The sequence below is a fragment of the Acanthaster planci genome, linkage group LG03, assembly GCF_054643075.1.
Source record: "Acanthaster planci isolate LZ-2023a linkage group LG03, COTS_SCS, whole genome shotgun sequence".
Taxonomy (NCBI): domain Eukaryota; kingdom Metazoa; phylum Echinodermata; class Asteroidea; order Valvatida; family Acanthasteridae; genus Acanthaster; species Acanthaster planci.
The window spans coordinates 21,545,406-21,562,424 of NC_141779.1; the positions used below are offsets into that span (position 1 = coordinate 21,545,406).

General features: G+C 44.3%; 1 protein-coding gene across 3 annotated transcripts in view; it reads right to left on the bottom strand.

Moving 5' to 3' along the window:
- The window catches only part of LOC110991040 (prolow-density lipoprotein receptor-related protein 1-like), a 124,935-nt gene that overhangs the window by 35,343 nt on the left and 72,573 nt on the right, over positions 1–17,019 (bottom strand). For all 3 annotated transcript variants that reach the window (XR_015424887.1, XM_087134961.1, XM_022256132.2), the window contains exons 46-63: positions 16,241–16,366; positions 15,343–15,471; positions 14,589–14,705; positions 14,121–14,231; positions 13,308–13,469; positions 12,198–12,326; positions 11,284–11,400; positions 10,554–10,682; positions 9,578–9,697; positions 8,598–8,714; positions 7,586–7,729; positions 5,725–5,844; positions 4,130–4,264; positions 3,515–3,720; positions 2,252–2,436; positions 1,990–2,039; positions 1,156–1,303; positions 562–758 (exon numbers count right to left, since the gene is read on the bottom strand). Coding sequence is in view for 2 of the 3 variants with exons in the window: in XM_087134961.1 (XP_086991087.1) it covers positions 562–758; positions 1,156–1,303; positions 1,990–2,039; positions 2,252–2,436; positions 3,515–3,720; positions 4,130–4,264; positions 5,725–5,844; positions 7,586–7,729; positions 8,598–8,714; positions 9,578–9,697; positions 10,554–10,682; positions 11,284–11,400; positions 12,198–12,326; positions 13,308–13,469; positions 14,121–14,231; positions 14,589–14,705; positions 15,343–15,471; positions 16,241–16,366 (2,442 nt within the window). In the remaining variant the exon portion in view is untranslated. The remainder of the gene's footprint in view (positions 1–561; positions 759–1,155; positions 1,304–1,989; positions 2,040–2,251; positions 2,437–3,514; positions 3,721–4,129; positions 4,265–5,724; positions 5,845–7,585; positions 7,730–8,597; positions 8,715–9,577; positions 9,698–10,553; positions 10,683–11,283; positions 11,401–12,197; positions 12,327–13,307; positions 13,470–14,120; positions 14,232–14,588; positions 14,706–15,342; positions 15,472–16,240; positions 16,367–17,019) is intronic.

Consider the following 17,019-nt stretch of genomic DNA (forward strand, 5'->3'; position numbering starts at 1 on the left):
AATTTACCCACAGATGCTTGTCGGAAGAGGCCACTCTACATGGATGTTACAAAATGCTTCCCTTTATGCCCCAAGTTGGCCCTGAAACCACTTCCACAATCTTCATCCCCTTTCTTGACATTCAAATTTGTTTAAATATCAGTAGTAATAATACTAATGCACCATTCTTATTCAGCATATTTCAAGGATGCTCTCCATATGCTAATTTCCTTACTATTCCAACTCACCAGGCACAAAGATTGAAAGTGAAACAGTTTGAACCTTGGCAATTCGTAACTGGCAACCCAATGGTGCAATGACTGGGATTGCCTTCTGTGACCAGCATTGATGTTGATTTGTTGAGTTGGTTAAGTTGGGTTGGGCGAAGTGGGATTGGGTTGTATTGGTTTGGGCTGGGTGGACTGGAATTGGGTTGTGTTGGGCTGGGCTGGGTTGGGTGGACTGGAATTGGGTTGTGTTGGGCTGGGCTGGGTGGACTGGAATTGGGTTGTGTTGGGCTGGGCTGGGTGGACTGGAATTGGGTTGAGTTGGGCTGGGCTGGGTGGATTCACATTGGCTTACCATGTGGTTGTCTGAGTGGATGATAGACATGGATATCCATCGGCCGATGGACCGTGCTGGCTAGGACGGTCCGGTTCTCGCCGGTGTATTTGTTGGCCTTGATCACCTGCTTGTTCTCCCAGTCCGTCCAGAGGAGCCAGTCCTCAAACAGGGAGATGGCAAAGATGTGTGGGATGTCTTGATCAATCACCACTTGCCTGACAAAAGGAGGGGAAAGAAAAATACAAACCTTTCTTGCCAAATCCAACTTTGGAACAAAAGCCTGGAGCTATCCATGTGAATAAACGACTATCAATGAATTATGGATTTAGCTTTTTTCGATCTCTTACAGGCTTCCTTCAACACTGGACTACCTTTTAAAGGAAAGGATTCTTTTATAAGCTTCCTGCATATCGGCAAGATCTTTGGATGGCTGAAGATCCAATCCAACAACTATAGCCTGTTAGTTGTACAATGTATGACAATGGCTTGATTAATCACATATTCAATATTTACAAATCAACAGAATATGCCCATGCAGGGTATCAACTGTGTTCCACTATCTCCTTAACACTGTGTAAAGCCATTGGTGAAGGGATGTTAGCAGTCTGGTACCTGTTACGGCCATCCCACTCTACAAACTCAATCCTGTCCTTATGGGCGTCAGCCCAGAAGACCCGGTCCGTGGTGTAGTCGACGGTCAAGCCGTTGGGCCATCGGAGGTCGTCCTCCACTAGGCGAATGGCCGATGTGCCGTCCATACCTGAGCAGGGGGGTCACAGAGGTGAATAACAGTCACATGACCACAAGGAAAAGCATGCCGCCTGTACGACAGTAATGGCCTGCAAAGAGCAGAGGCTGGAGCTTGGTCTTTGAGTAGGACTCACAATGTACGGTTGTAAAGAACTGCGTCTGATAGAATATGTTAACTTGCAGTCATGACAATCCGAGTTTAAATTGAATTTCTAGCAGTTGTACGTAAGGTTCCAAAGTTGACATTATATCACAGGGCGTGGCAATGCTGCAGAGAACAAAACACTTTGTGGGGGGGGGATCGAGCAGTTTCAAAATAAAGTCTGGCATCAGAATTTTAATGGCGATGACAGGTTCCAGGAGGTCTCCCAATCACACAGGATATGGCTGCACCCAAGATACTTGGCTGTGGCTTGATATAATACAAACATCTGTAGGCAATGTTTGAAGCCGCTAGCTGGAAGCTGGTGGCTCCCTTAGGCCTGTGTTCCATTCCAGTCGAAGCCATGTTAGTCCAGCATAGCCTAAAACTGGTGACAGCACAGGCCAGATTCCCGTACGACATGTGCCCATAAATGCCCGGTTATCAAAGGGTACTGCCAGTTGTATTGGACAGCCCGCCCTCAGTTGCACACCTGCAGAATTACTCTTGGACTCCACAAATTCAAAGTACACAAAAATAATCCTCTCACTCACTTGCTCTGCCAACGTAAGGCTCCTGTCCCCAATCAGTCCAGAAAATCAAACTGGAAGAGAAAAAGAACAGGTCACATTTTGTCTCAGTAAACTTTTTAGACATCCGTTTCATAAAAGTGCAGCTGTAACTGAAATCCGATGAAGGCATCACACCATCTCATTCGTTAAATGTGTGGGTATACACCAATCTTTCTTCAGTTTGGGGATCATCAGTACAGAGCATTTGAAAGTCCCCAACCTGCTGGACTGGGGATTTGCCTACCCGTTCCGTGGATCAAGAGCAATGGCCCGGGGCTCGTCCAACCCTTCTGTGATGAGGGACCGACGGTAATTGCCGTCCAGGAGGGACACTGCGATCTCGTCCAATCCTTTGTCGCACCAGTAGAGGTTCCTGCCAATCCAGTCTACCGCCAAGCCGTCCGGGTTGCGCACTCCCTGGTGAAGAATCTGGAGGCAAGAAACCCATGCATGCACTGTGACCCCTGCACCGTAGTTGCGGGGACATACACTCGACATTTCACCTAGTTTGTGGGGACCAAAAAGGTTGTGGGGACTCAGAAACGTCCCCACAACTTGGCTTAAATTCCCCTTACAAAAGAACTTGTCCCCTTAACGCGGTGAATGCCTACCCTGTAATGTTAGGCCAAGTAAACACTGCACAATTTTTTAATCAAAACCAGGAGGAGAAGCAGCTGTCTTTTTTTGTTTGTCTTTTTAACTAAGCAGATTTGCTCTAGATGACAGGTGGATCTTCTGGACTACCTCTGGGAACTTTCTCCTCTCCACCAGACATGTAACTGTCTCTGTAAATTAAAAACAAGTCTACATGGAGTGCTAAAACAGGTTGTTGACGAGCATTTGGGGCAATAGAGAACCACCACTTGAATGCAATTTTCACATTTACTCTGTCTATGAATTTGGGGCGAGGTTTTTTGAAGGTTATCTGGTAACAAGGTTGGACTTGAATAAGGTCTGATCAAATGACCACACGACCACACGGACACCCAAAGGTTGGCCATCTTTTACTGAACACAAGTGTTTGGTTAACAGCCATATGGCATCATTGTAACCTTCACGGTGCGGCTTTGTTTGGTGTAAAATAATTTTTCTTGTACTTTTTATAGAGCTTTGAAGGATTGCCTACAACCTAAATACTGGGCACAGGCACGCCATCTTTGACTAGGGCAATGGCAGATGTATATCGGGTCATGTTGGATAGTGCTCTTGCTAGGTCACAGTCGTAATTTGGCCTGCCTCTGGCTGGTAAACCTATGGCTGACCATCAGTACAAAAGTGAAAAATTTAACACGGCTATCAAATCACCATATAACATACAGTATGACTAAATACTAAATAAAAATACGACTCCTTTAAAAGTAATGGGGCAACTATACATTTTGAGGTGAAATCTGACACAAGCTGGGGTGATATTTCTGCATGCTTTGGCAAAGAATTGTAGGCAATGTGAGAGAGGGGTCGACGGAGTACCAGGGTCTCATACTATCAATAAATTAATGCCACTCACCTCCGGACCAGTGCCATTCAGGAACATGCGGCTGATGGTACTGTTCTGGTGGGTGACCTCTGTCCAGTATATGCGGTCCTCCTCATAGTCAAAGTCCAAGGCCACGGCATTGGTCAGCTCCCGCGTCACCAGTCTGTAGTTGGCCCCACCCAGGTCCACCGAACGGATGTAGTAGCGATTGGAGAAGTACGCCAAGGCCTCGACATCTGTAAGGGGGAAAAAAAAAAGATGAAACAAAACACGAGAAATTCAGTCTTGAAAAAGTTGATCGTGTAAGCAAATGATTCTTTCTCTGTGTCTTACCTTCTGCACACTGGAAAAAAATACATAATCTATCATCCAAAATCTCATGCCTTGCAGTAAAGTCCTGATCCCACTAGTTCCCTGAGGTGGGTGACTAGACATTTTACAAGCCAACAAAGTTGGCATTTCCAGCGATTTTCAAAAAACATATTCGTACATTTCTGAGAGAGAATTGACTCCTTCAAGAGAATTAACGCTTAACTTTATGCAAAACTTTATCAAGAATCAATTATTCATGATGAGAAAAAAAATTCTGGCACACCAAAACACACTCAAATTTACAACCAAAAAAAAAAAAAAAAAGTGCTTTACCACTGTCAGCCATCATACACTTGTCCGGATTGTTCGGCAGTGGCTTGTACCCCTCGGCACAGTAGCAGCGGTAATCCCCGGCCGAGTTGAGGCAACCCTGCGAGCAAGGCAGCGTCTCCACACACTCGTTGATATCTACATGGTCAGAAAATATTCACCAAGGGTCAATAATGAACATGCGACGGTGACAGAATCTAGTTCAGCAGTCCAATTGGGCAAGCGAACATGGAATGTTCACTTTAGGATAAACCGCATCAGAAAAATTTAGATCTACACGCCATCAACAAAAGTCATTGTAGCTAAACACGCCATCCAAAATTGTTCAAGCACTTACAAACGATAAAAACACTGCTCGGGACAGTTCCAAGTTTTTGGTATGTTGTGTTGTGATATTCCAAATATCATCCTCATATGTTACTTTCCGTATTTGCAATCAGTAAAATGATGTTGCGAACAAAGCAGGGCCAAATATACTTTTCTTCATAAATCATACAGAACAATGCTGTATTAAATTTGTAGAGGAAAATACATGGAATGCACGTATAACATTTTGTGTAAGTTTAATTTTACTTATGCAAGGATTTCTGACCAATGGGTTTTGGAAGTTCCGAGGTGGAAACAATACAGTAGGTTTTCATTTTCTTCATTTTTATAGGCCTTCAACATTGTTACGTTTGATTTGACATTTCCAAGATTTACCAAATATTTAAACAGCATTGTAAGAATGTCAGGCCCAACCATCCCGTGCAACCTAAGAATTTGAGATCACTTCAGTTGAAAGCACTTTGCAGGAGTCTTTTACTTCTAAACTTTAACCCTCCTATGCTGAAGTCACTCTTTGGGTCACTTGGTAAACACCTCAAAGAAGCTCAGCTGTGTTGTGTTGTGCACTGCACCAACAGTCCCTCACAGGAATATCAGATTGCACTTTTGTGCTTCCCAACAACTGTGCTTCACTGTTTCATGTGCATCATTGTGCAGTAAACCAAATGCAGTAAAGAGGACTGCACAAAAGACCCTGGGTCATTTTGTGCTGGCAACCAACTGTGTACACACTGAACCTGTGCATGTTTGTGTTCCATATAGAAAACACATGCAAGAGAGTGACTGTGGGCACTCGTGCATATTTGTGCAGTAAAACCAAAGGAGGGTTAAGTCCGTGCTTGCACTAAGCACTGCGGTTTGCGACTACAGCTCTTCACCAATGCCCATTAACCCTAACAGTACCGGGCGTTGCTTGGCTTAGAGTATCAGTCCTACAAAATACCTCGCAACACTCTGAGCCTGAAGGACCTAGCGCTACAAATTCCTACTTCTGGCTAGGTTTAGTACATTGTTACTCATACAGAGAACAATGAAACCATGCATTCATAGTGCCACAGCACTGTATGGTACATTGTCTTCTTGATTGTATTTTATGGCTTCAGAGAATAATAATGTCATGTCCTCTTACAAGCGAAAGGGCTGAGTACTACATTTTACTACTAAGTAGTACTTTGTAGCATTCGGGACTGTTATGGTTAAAAGGCCACAGCAAGTCTGATTTGAACATGGCTTCCTTGACAGGAGCCAGTTCGCTACAACTAGTCTGGTACCTTGGCAAGTGGAACTGTCATTGAGAAGACGGTACCCTTCGTAACAGGAACACTTGAAACCTGTGGGTTCGTCAGTGCAAACATGATGGCACGGATACGAGGTTTCACACTCATTTACACCTGATGGTTACAAACAAACGAGGGGAGAAGAAAAGGTTAAAAAACAAACCTTTTTTAAGCATGGAAACTGAAAGGCCAACTTGCCTTAATTTGTTGGATTATGAATTCACATAAGAAAATTCTAGCAGGGTTCGACCTTAGTGCTGGTCCGCTAGACAAATTCTAGTAAAAACCGCGGCGGACCAGTCAAACCCGTCATCTGGGTAGTCCGACTGTCTAGTGAAGCAAAAACAATACCGACCGCATGAAATCGGACGGTGTCGTTAGCTAGTCTACAGTAAAAAATAAAGCCCAAACGAAGTCTGGATCGGCTGTTCTGTGTACCCATTTAATCCAAATAAAAACGTGTAGCATGATAAACAGACAAAAAATTACCTTCAAAATTAAGGGGGAAGGATGCGGACCAGTGAAAATGCTGGCGGACTAGTGAAAAGTCTACATTACTGGTCCGGATGGCCAGTGAAAAAAAAAGTTAAGGGAAAACCCTGATTCTAGCCCTTGTTCCTAACAGGGATCCCTTTTTTAAATTTTGAAAAAAAAATGCAAACATTTTTCTCCCTGATTCAGCATTTTTGAGTAAACAGAAAAGTATATTATGTAAGGAATGCCACCTACATGTCACTTACCATCACTGGTCCCCCGTTACAAAGTACACTTAACATTTACTGTAGAAGAAATTGTTTTATTCTGCCCTGCCAAATTCCATGCCATGTTAATGATCCAATAAATAAAAAAATGCTGGCCTACTTGTTCACAAAGCATGACAGGTTATAGAAAGCCACACCCTGAAGAATTGGAACTCCTCCAAAGTCCAAAGCTGAAATTTCAAAACCCTCTACACGTAAGTGAGGAATGATATATTTTGATAGGGTAAAATGTACTTTTGTAAGAGATTTGGACGACTACGGCTCCCCTTGACCACAGAAAGAATGTTGATGACGGCACTTGCAGCTCGAGTTGAGTCCCATGTGGGGAAGGAGTATTGGCAAGCAGGGCCCAATTTTTTTCATGGCGGTACTTACTGCAAGCGAAAAACTGGCGCTTACTACAGCACAAAATTCTGTGCTTAGGGCGAACATATTTCACGGGTTAGCAAAGAATTTTGGCTTGTGCACATGCGTGCATAATGTAACTAAGGACTCTGTGCTTAAAAGGTTAGCGCAGAATTTTTCTGCTAGTGCGGTTAACGCAGAATGGAGATCGTAGGCGCGGGATTCTGCAGTAAGCAGCACCTTGTAATTGGGCCCAGGGGCCAATTTCATAGAGCAGCTTAAGCACAAAATTTGCTTAAGCACGAGAAAACCTTACTTGATAAAACAGGTAACCGGCAAAAACTCCATGTGTTGTATAGAGTTTGAGCTGGCGATCTTTGTTTATTAAGCAAAGATTTTTCCTGCTTAAACAAATTTTGTGCTTAAGCTCCAGGTCGTAAGTTCCAATCTCAGCTGAGAGAGGCCAGAGAGCACTCTCAGACAGACCGTAGTATAAAATGGTTTTAAACTCACAGCAAGGCAAAGCACGCATAAAAATCAGGAAGCCACTTTTTTGGGCGAAAAGAAGTTTTCCTCAAATTTCTTATTTTTGGTTGCATAATGAGTGTTTCGCTTTATGTCACGCTATTGTACACACGATTCCTCTAACTTTGCACGCATGAAGGAGTCGGGTGGTTTTTAGCTAACAACTCTTAAGGAGTGGAATACTGTGTACCAGGCACAGGAGCCTGGTCCCAGTCAGAACTTACCGCAATTTCTCTCATCCGAGAAGTCCCCACAATCATTACTGTTGTCGCATAGTTGCTGTTGCTGGACGCACAAGCCGTTGGTGCAGCGGAACTGGGTGCCCGGGGACTCGGGGTCGCAGTCTCCAGAGGGAGGTGCTTCCGTCGCTGCAACAATTAAAACGAGACTCAGGTGTTTATCTCGACATAGAGAAGAAACCAGGCGACTGCCTGTACGCGACCAGATTATTAGAGACTCAGGTGTTTATCTCAACATAGAGAAGAAACGAGGCGACTGCCTGTACGCGACCAGATTATTAGAGACTCAGGTGTTTATCTCAACATAGAGAAGAAACGAGGCGACTGCCTGTACGCGACCAGATTATTAGAGACTCAGGTGTTTATCTCAACATAGAGAAGAAACGAGGCGACTGCCTGTACGCGACCAGATTATTAGAGACTCAGGTGTTTATCTCAACATAGAGAAGAAACGAGGCGACTGCATGTACGCGACCAGATTATTAGAGACTCAGGTGTTTATCTCAACACAGAGAAGAAACGAGGCGACTGCCTGTGCGCGACCAGATTATTAGAGACTAAGGTGTTTATCTCAACATAGAGAAGAAACGAGGCGACTGCCTGTACGCGACCAGATTATTAAAGTGAGTGGAACCACTGTAAACTCATGTGCTGAATGGCTGAGAGAGCGTCATTAAGCCAGCTCACGCAGCGCGGGTTGTATGGGAGAACTGCCAGAGGATCCTTCTCCTAGGTACAGGATGAATTGTTCTTGCGAGCTTTGCTGGCCCTAACCCCATCGCTTGTATGTCAAATCAAACTGAAATCAAAGCCTTGAGGACTGTTACGGTTAAAAAATCACTGGTTTCTTTCCATGAAAACTGAGTTGCATAATTAGTGCAACTTTTTACTTCTGTTTGTTTTTTCTCCCCTTGATTAGGGTGATGACAATTGGTAAATGCTGGCTCAGGGTCGATTAGGAACTTGACAAGGGTCCAACACTTAAGTCTGTCCTTACTGCAGTTGGCTTCATCCGAGTGGTCGCGGCAGTCAGGGTCCCCATCACAGACCCAAGTGCTATGCAGGCACTGACCGTTGGCACAGGTGAACTGACTAGCCTGGCAGGTGGAGTAATCTGAGGGGAAAACCGCAACAAGGCCAACAAGGAGAATCAGGAGCCGAAAGCAGCATGGTGCACCACCATGCTTGAAGAAACTACACTTTAAGTAACGAAGGAACCATGCGGCGCAACTGCAGTGGTGGAAGGAGGGCACTCATGAACGAATCCTTAATAGCAATGTAAAAAGCACTGGGTTGGGTTTTGTTCAGGACTGTCGTGGAACTTCACTTAAATATCAATGAACATTAGGGCCCAAACCCAATTGACTTCTACCTCTTAATCAGAAAATATGACGGCATCAACTGGCAGTGGCTTGGGGTAACACAGACAGGGTTCCTATACCTAAAGGACAATTAAATTCCATGACTTTTCCACGATCAAATTATAAACATTCATTCATGACCCAATAATGCAATTTCTTTGACTTTTCAGACTTTTAAAGTTGTTAATAAAATCACGCCTTTTATGCACTTATTTCTGATAATAGAAATCACACACAGTGTTTGAAAAATTACATGACTTTTCCATGACTTCAGTTATTTTTACTTTGACTTCTCCAAGCCTGGAAAACAAGACCAAATTTCTATGACTTTTTCAGGCTATGGAAACCCTGCACAAATCAATGGAAATTGGTAGCGGTGTTTTCCAGTGGCTTCCTTAGACTTGTGTGTTATTTCAAGCCTTAGCCACACCTTTCGGACACTGCTATCTACAGTCTTTTTTCCACCCTAAACAAGCCATACGGTTGGTAAATAAACAGTACATGTACGCAAGATCGCAATACATACTGCCCAGAATTTTCTAAGGTTAACCGAGCGAGACCTTCTACGTGCTTCACTTTGCAGGGATTTGCGGCAGAAGGCTTTCCTTTGGCTTACCGCACGTGTCTGGTTCGTCAGATCCGTCGCCGCAATCGTCCTCTCGATCGCACACCCAGGCCAGCTGGATACAGCGCGTGTTCATGCAGGCGTACTCGTTGGTGTCGCAGAGGGTCACGTCTGGAGGAAACGTCAGGCAGAAGCTTACGTCAGGGATGTGTGAACTTTACATCCATCCTCAACAGTTTTGTGGAATGAATTATGTGATTGTAAGGCTTTGTGCGAATAAATTCCTGACCCAGACCAATTGTTCAACAAGAAAAAGCAGCAAAGGTACATTGTCAAGTTTACACTGTGTCGACTTGCAGCAGTACTAAGATGGGAACCAGAATGTATACTGCTTGGTTGGAGGTAGCATCCTAAGATTATTGCATGCAACCATAGGCAATGGCCTAGTGTTTCGGACCCAGTGATGAAACTCAAAATTTCCCAAATACCCTGAAATCCTAAAAACCATGAAATATCATAGTGGTTGTTGTGATGTGAGCGTGAAGCCCCTACGGCATGGGGTCCGGGGCCCGCTTAAAAGCCCCGTGAAATTTTGGGTTCTAGATGCTCTGATGTGCAATCTGAGGCATTTTCTGGCACATTTTCCTGACATTTTCTCCTGTTAACAGCATGAGATTAAGGTGAGATTTGTAGGCCTAAATTGAACAAGTTGGCATCTCTGTAGACAGGATCAGCAACATTCGGAGGTGCACCGTACGACACGGGCCTGTCATTGGGCCTAGCGCCTACTTGGGACACAACCGACAGCTGGTGGGTTATCTACACAGTCAACTACGGCCCAGCTGGAATGGTAGGTGTATTGTTCCTTACCTCGCGTATTTTGCCATGTTTCTTTGACTTGGCATGGTTTTTCATGTCCTTCTTACCGGAAGAGCTGTACTTGAGTCTGTCATATTTTTGCACCACGAACAAATTTCACATCCCGGCTGGTCTATTTTTCCGGACGTAATGACTGTAATTCACTCACTGCATCCTTGTTCCATGCGTTCATCAGCGGCGTCCCCGCAGTCGTTATCTCCATCACAGACCCAGGACCTCGGGATGCATCTATTCAAGGCCTCGCAGCGGAAGTGGTCGCCGGCACACGTCACATATTCTGCAAGAGTTGGTATTTTTGAAAGGTCAGTTTATGGTAGCTGACAGGCAATAAAATCTTTTGCATATTCAGTGTCTTTGTTTGCAATGAGATTTTGTTTCTGTAAACCAGAATACTTCATGCTCTTTTAACACCCAGTTGTTTTAAGTAAAAAATTTTTGTCAAATAACTTCACAAAGTGAAGTTTTCAGCCATTTTTTTAAAAATAAGTTTTACACGGGGTAGGTGCCTGTGTTAAAAAGAGTACCTTTTATAAATTTTTCTTAATCCAAAATCACAGGATATTTGCCAAAAAAGCAACAGTACAGATCCTGTACTCGACACAGCACGTAATTGTTTAAGACAATTTGCCCGACATGAGGCCACTCAGCGGTAAGATTACACAGCTGCAGGAAAAGGATATGGAAAGACCAAGTGGAAGAAAGAATGGCACGTTTTGTTCAAATTTGCTTCACCAGGTACATGCAATTGGCAACTGGAGAGGATAAAGAGAGCTCTGGGGGCAAAGCCGTGCATGGATTCCTGGAGAGAAATCGGCCGAGGGAGTTGAGACTGTAGTCGTCTCTGTAAATCCCACTCCTGCACCCTTGGAGAGACTTACCGCAGTCGACTTCTTCGTCTGAGTTGTCCAGGCAATCATTGTCACCATCGCACTTCCACTTCATGGGGATACAGTGGCTGTTGCTGCACTTAAATTGATCGTCCTTGCAGGTGTAGTCTGAGTACCCCGAGGGAGAGAAAAGAGGGGGAAAGTGTCAACAAAACATTCACTTGTGAAACACGGCCTGACGTGAGTTGAAATTTACTTTTGAGTTGAGGAGCACAATCGTGAATGAAATGTCAGGCAGGGGATGTCATTTTAACATTGCAAAAATATGCAATCTGTTCTTGAAGCCAAGTTTAGGCTACTAGAGGATCTTTTCTGGTAACCTCTGCAGAAAATATATGCTGGATACTGAACATAACTGACCAATGATTGACAAATGGTCTTTACTTGAAATTGCCTCATCAGGAGAACAATCCATGGAAAGTATGTTTTTTCTACCCCTGGAGTGAAGGAGGATGCTAAGTGGTGGGCATTGTTCCACTCTTCAGATTTGAGACCTGGCATGGCGAAGAACACACCGCAGGATTCATGGCAAAGCCAATATTGAAATTGAGACCCGAAAGGCTCTTTAACGCTTTTTAAAGATCCTTATCTACGTTATAGCATGAATGCCTCATGCTTGGCTGAAGAAACAATATCAGAATGGAATTCACCAACCCATTCTAAGGAAGGCCAAGATAATCCTTAGATTATGCTAGAGTCTCTGCTGATTACGTACGACATCATCTAAGCCCCTTTGTTTGGAGGGCATGGCGTGCCTAATTGACTGGCCCCAAATACATATACCAAGAGACCAAGAGGTAAAGCCTGAACTGGAATTCCAAAAGTTTACTGGGCTCTCTCCCCTCTGGAGTGAGTTTTTTCCTTCATTTCGCACCAAGACGGGACACTGTATCCAACGGACTTACTGCAACTGGAAGGCTCGTCGGCCCCATCCCCACAATCATCGTCATGGTCGCAGATCCAGGAAGTTCGAATGCACTGGCCATTGGGACACCTGAAGAACGAGTCCGGGCAGGTGGGCTCCTCAGTCAAACCTGGGAGGGAGGGGGAAGAGACCAAGAATTTGACGATAAGTCTGGGTCCAATACTCACAATAACAATGGTACAAACTGATTACTTGTTGACTGTGTTACAGAACTCGATAAATCCTTGCCATGTGATCAGTGAGTTACCGATCGAGTTATACAATCAACCATTGATTACACCCCAACATATCGCTGGTCTGTGCTCATGTGATAGGCAAAGTCCAAGCTCTTCACACTAAAAAATACATTTACCCCAAGCATGTCTACTGTACACTAGGCATGGTCACAGAGGTTCATACAAACACGTACTACTGGCCGAAACTGGTACACAAGAAACAGAAACAACAAATAGATCAAATGTTCTATTTTTGCCTTGTTGAATAGAACAATCAAACTGTCATCTCCTGCACTTAGTTTGACCCCTGCACTTTTGAATATTCATCATTTGCATATCACTCACTTGGTACAGGAGGCTTTCAAGCAGATTTGATTAGAAAAAAAAGGCACACCATTACGTGGTCTGGAGAATCAAACTTGCGCACTGGACACAGGCCAAATTGACAGAACATTCGGTATCAAATATGGTGTAACACGATTTTGGTTACGGATGCCAACAAAATGCATCTTGTAACCAAACCTGCTTCGATTCATTGGCTCTTTTTCAAACTAAAAGTGCGCCAGTCTTGTATAAGCTTTCTACTTTCAACTGCCTAGTCTCCAGGCTTCACTGAACAGTGCCAAAGGCTGAAGAAAATGTCACCAGAACTGGGAATTGAGACCTCAAACTTGGACTGCATTCTGCACTATGGAAACTCAAAAATGATGTTGCTGAGACAGTTAAGGGTGGGCGACAGCATGAATACACTTTGCCTGTTTTCTGCACTCGAGATCACCCTTTAGTGGTCAAATCAGCAACATTGAAACAATCTTAGGTTTTAGTTTGTAAAGGTAACACTGACGATAGCCAGTGGTGGGGATGTTAGAGCTTACTTGGACTGCATCCATGTTCATCTGCGTTGTTGCCACAATCGTCGATGCCGTCACACTTGTAGGAGGGCAAGATGCAGATGGAGGAGGAGTTGCAACTGATGAGCTTAGTGTCGAGCGGGGCACCAGCCATGTTCCTCCGCCAGTCATCGCACGAGATGTCGGCTAAGGTCAGACGACGGGAGAAACAACGGCAAAACAAAGTGAGGGACTCAGACCCGGACCAAAGAAAACTGCAGTTACTGTATAAGTGCCAATAGTGTTGTACTTCGTCCCTCACAAGTCCCTGCAAGTTCAAAGCAGGTCATCTAGTGATATCCCTGCACAGATCCATTTCCTCAACTGCAGAAGTGCTTTTATCTGAGTGTGTCCTCAACTTACAATCACAGACATGCACAAGAAGTGTCAGAGACTTCCTCTACCTTAGAAAGTCTGACCTGCTTTAGTGAAAGAAACCACAGGTTGCTTGCCGCAACACTGCTGAAACACATCTCTTGGGAGTGGTATAGAGCTGGTCAAACTTATTTGGGTGGATATGCCCTTCCAAATATGAGGAGAGTATAATAACGTAAACGTCAAGTGTTTTGTAAAACGTTCTTCCTAAAGATCACTCTTCTAGACCTTTTTACATAAAAGATAACTTTCCCAGGACTTTACCCACAGCGTTCCTCCGCACAGTCTCCGGTTGGTATCCAAACAAATGCAATGGAAATGAATGTTCAGACAAAAGCAGAAAATGAGAAATAATCAATCATTCCATTTTTCCAAGCTTTACTCTTGCTGTAATGATGAACACTTAGATATCAGCCAACTTACGACAGTTTATCTCATCTGAATGGTCTTTGCAGTCGAGGCGAGCATCGCACAACCCTGTCACGGGAATGCACTCGCCACTGCTACATGTAAACTCCTCACGATGACAGCGACCTGGAGGTTGTGGGAAAAAAAAACACATTTCTTGGAATTCTGTGACAGTGTGATGCTACACAAAGTTTTCCTTTGCCAGAAAAATTACTATCAGCACTGCAACTCCCTGGATGTTTCGTGCCCAAATCCAGCAAACTGAACTGTCAAGGACTTGGATGGTGCCACCCAGCTTTCTAGCACAGGGGGCCAAGGAGAGTAGATGTGTGAATAGTTGTTCAGTTCCTTCCTGAAACCCAGAAACTGAATGTCATTTTCAGCCAATCACCTTCAACTGTAAAAATTTTTTTTTTCTCTGGTAAATTACACCAAAACGTGGTAGTTTGACAGAGCATGAACTTCCATCCTGACTGTACATACCGCAACGATACTCGTCGCTGTTGTCTCCACAGTTGTTGTAGAAGTCACAGCGGTGAACTTTGGGGATGCAACGCCCATTCCGACAGCGGAAATAGCCTCGCTGACAGTCTCGAGTCTCTGCAAAGAAAGTTCAGAGCAAAACAGGCACCATCACGTATCCCGCCACCAAAAAAAAAATTCATGAAACACACTTCGATGTCAAAATCAGCCTGTCAAAATCTTGTGCATGCAAGTAGCGTAGAGTGTGCACAACGAATTTTCAACTGAATGGGCATAAAAAGTAGCATCTTTAAATGAGACCTGGAACAACCACAGCTGAGTACAGACATGGCAATCAAAAGCACCGCAGACATGTTTTATATTTTTACGACGACGGAGTACACATGCCCTAGATGGAGAGTTTTCTTTTTGATTGGGAAATCTGGCCCTGATTGTGAGGCTTCCGGTGTGTCTCTGCCCAACTACTCTACAACACACGTGTGGCCCTCAATATGCCAGAAGAATGTGTGATGCACATTCTCTAGTCACCTTGATCATGCGAGGCATATCATGACTCATGCCAACTAATCCTGCAGTCCATCACAAGTCATCCAATCTTAAGCCAAGTCACAAGCCTTTGGGATGAACTGTGACAAAAGCATTCCCCTGTCATTTTTAACCCTGTTACTAACGACTGGTCTTGGGAAAGGCCCTGTGGCTGGATTTGTGAAAGAGACTTGTGATGGACTCGATCAAAACACTGATTCAAACTTACGGCAATAGGAAAGTCTCTCATCGGAGCCATCCACGCACTGCTGTCTCCCGTCGCAAGTGTCCTCGTAGCTGATACACGAGTTGTCCCCACAGGTAAACTGATCAATACCTGGACAGGTCTGGTTACTCACTGCAATGAAATGGATCCCAACACAGGGGCTACTTGGTAACCAGCAAACGGAAAATCGAGAAAATTTAATACACCTCTTCCCGTAATTTCTCATTTTGTTCCTGGATACAACATTTCTTGGCTTATTTCGCTCAAAAGAGAATTTTAACACAGTTCAAGAATCTGTAATAATCAACTTTACATTCCTGAGGTCGTTGTATTAAATGAAAATTTACGACAAAAAGCATCACTCAGATTTTGAATCCCCTGCAGAATCCCACGAATGATTTGGAAACGGCGATTATAGAAATGACGTGTAGAGAACATTCTTCATGAAAAGCAAATTTACCTTCTGAAAAAAAAAAATGCTTTTCATTGCTGTGTGTGATTTGGTAATCATTTAAAACGAGCTTTGTACGCGTTGAGAGGTGGAAACAATATCGTGGTGTCACAGGTAGAGGTCAAGTCACATAAATACCCTTGGTGTGCGCAATTCATGGGTTTCAACCTCAGGCCGAAATCTTACCCTCCCATGATGCATACCTCAGTAACTATCCTTAATGTACACATTTGTTTGCAAGCATATGGCATAGTGTATCAGCATGCATAATTTACCAAACTCCTGGAAAGGACAGCAAATGGGCACCAATTAGCTTAGCAATGGTCTGGCCCCCCGTCTTGGATAATGGAGAACTTGCTCCAAGAATCAACTGACTGAAGGTAAACAGTCTCAGTGACATGGCAACAGACATGGCTTTGTGAGACTGAGGGAAAGAGGTAGTGGACAAACCTAAACATCTGACGTCATCGACGAGGGTCTTGTCCTTCGTGCATTGGCAGATGACTTGAGCGAATTCGTCCGTGGTGCACCACTCGTCACATCCGCCATTGTACAACCGGCAAGGCCACTGTGTACCTAGCGAACAATTGCACACACAGTAGGGGGAAAAACTTTGTGACTCGGTTGACTCAAACTTCAGGTGAGTGCAAAAAGAAAGCAAATTTGATGTCACAAGACACTGGCAGCAAAATTCGCTTGAGTTGAAATGGGTTCCACGTTTGCAAATCTCCAGGGCGGATATCTGATCTGATGTCACCAAACTGTATTCGTGTTTGCATTCCCACCAAGTCAGGCTGGCAGTCTGGGGAGTCAGATTGGCGTAGTGGTTCTTTCCTCGCCTTCCACCTCTGCGGTCTGGGTTCGATTCCCCGACTCAGTTCATATGTGGATTGGGTTTTCAGTCCCTACCTGATTCCGTGGGTATTACCCAGAATATTCCTCTGGGGTTTTCCTCCCACCTCTAAACCTGTAACTGCTTCTCATTGTCTCCTCTCTACAGTTCAGGCCAGCTACAGAGCCCATGGCACTTTTGAAGGATTACTCAAACTTCAGTCTTATGCCAAAAGGAGGCACGGCCTACACGAAGCAAACAGCTGAGCTTTATCCAGGTGTAGGCCATGCCTTCTTTTGCACTGAAGCTTGAAGAAATGTTAGAGCCACATTTTCTCAGTAGCGATTTGTCTGACACAGCACAAATTTCTGTAGAAGGAATTTGCATCTGGGAGATA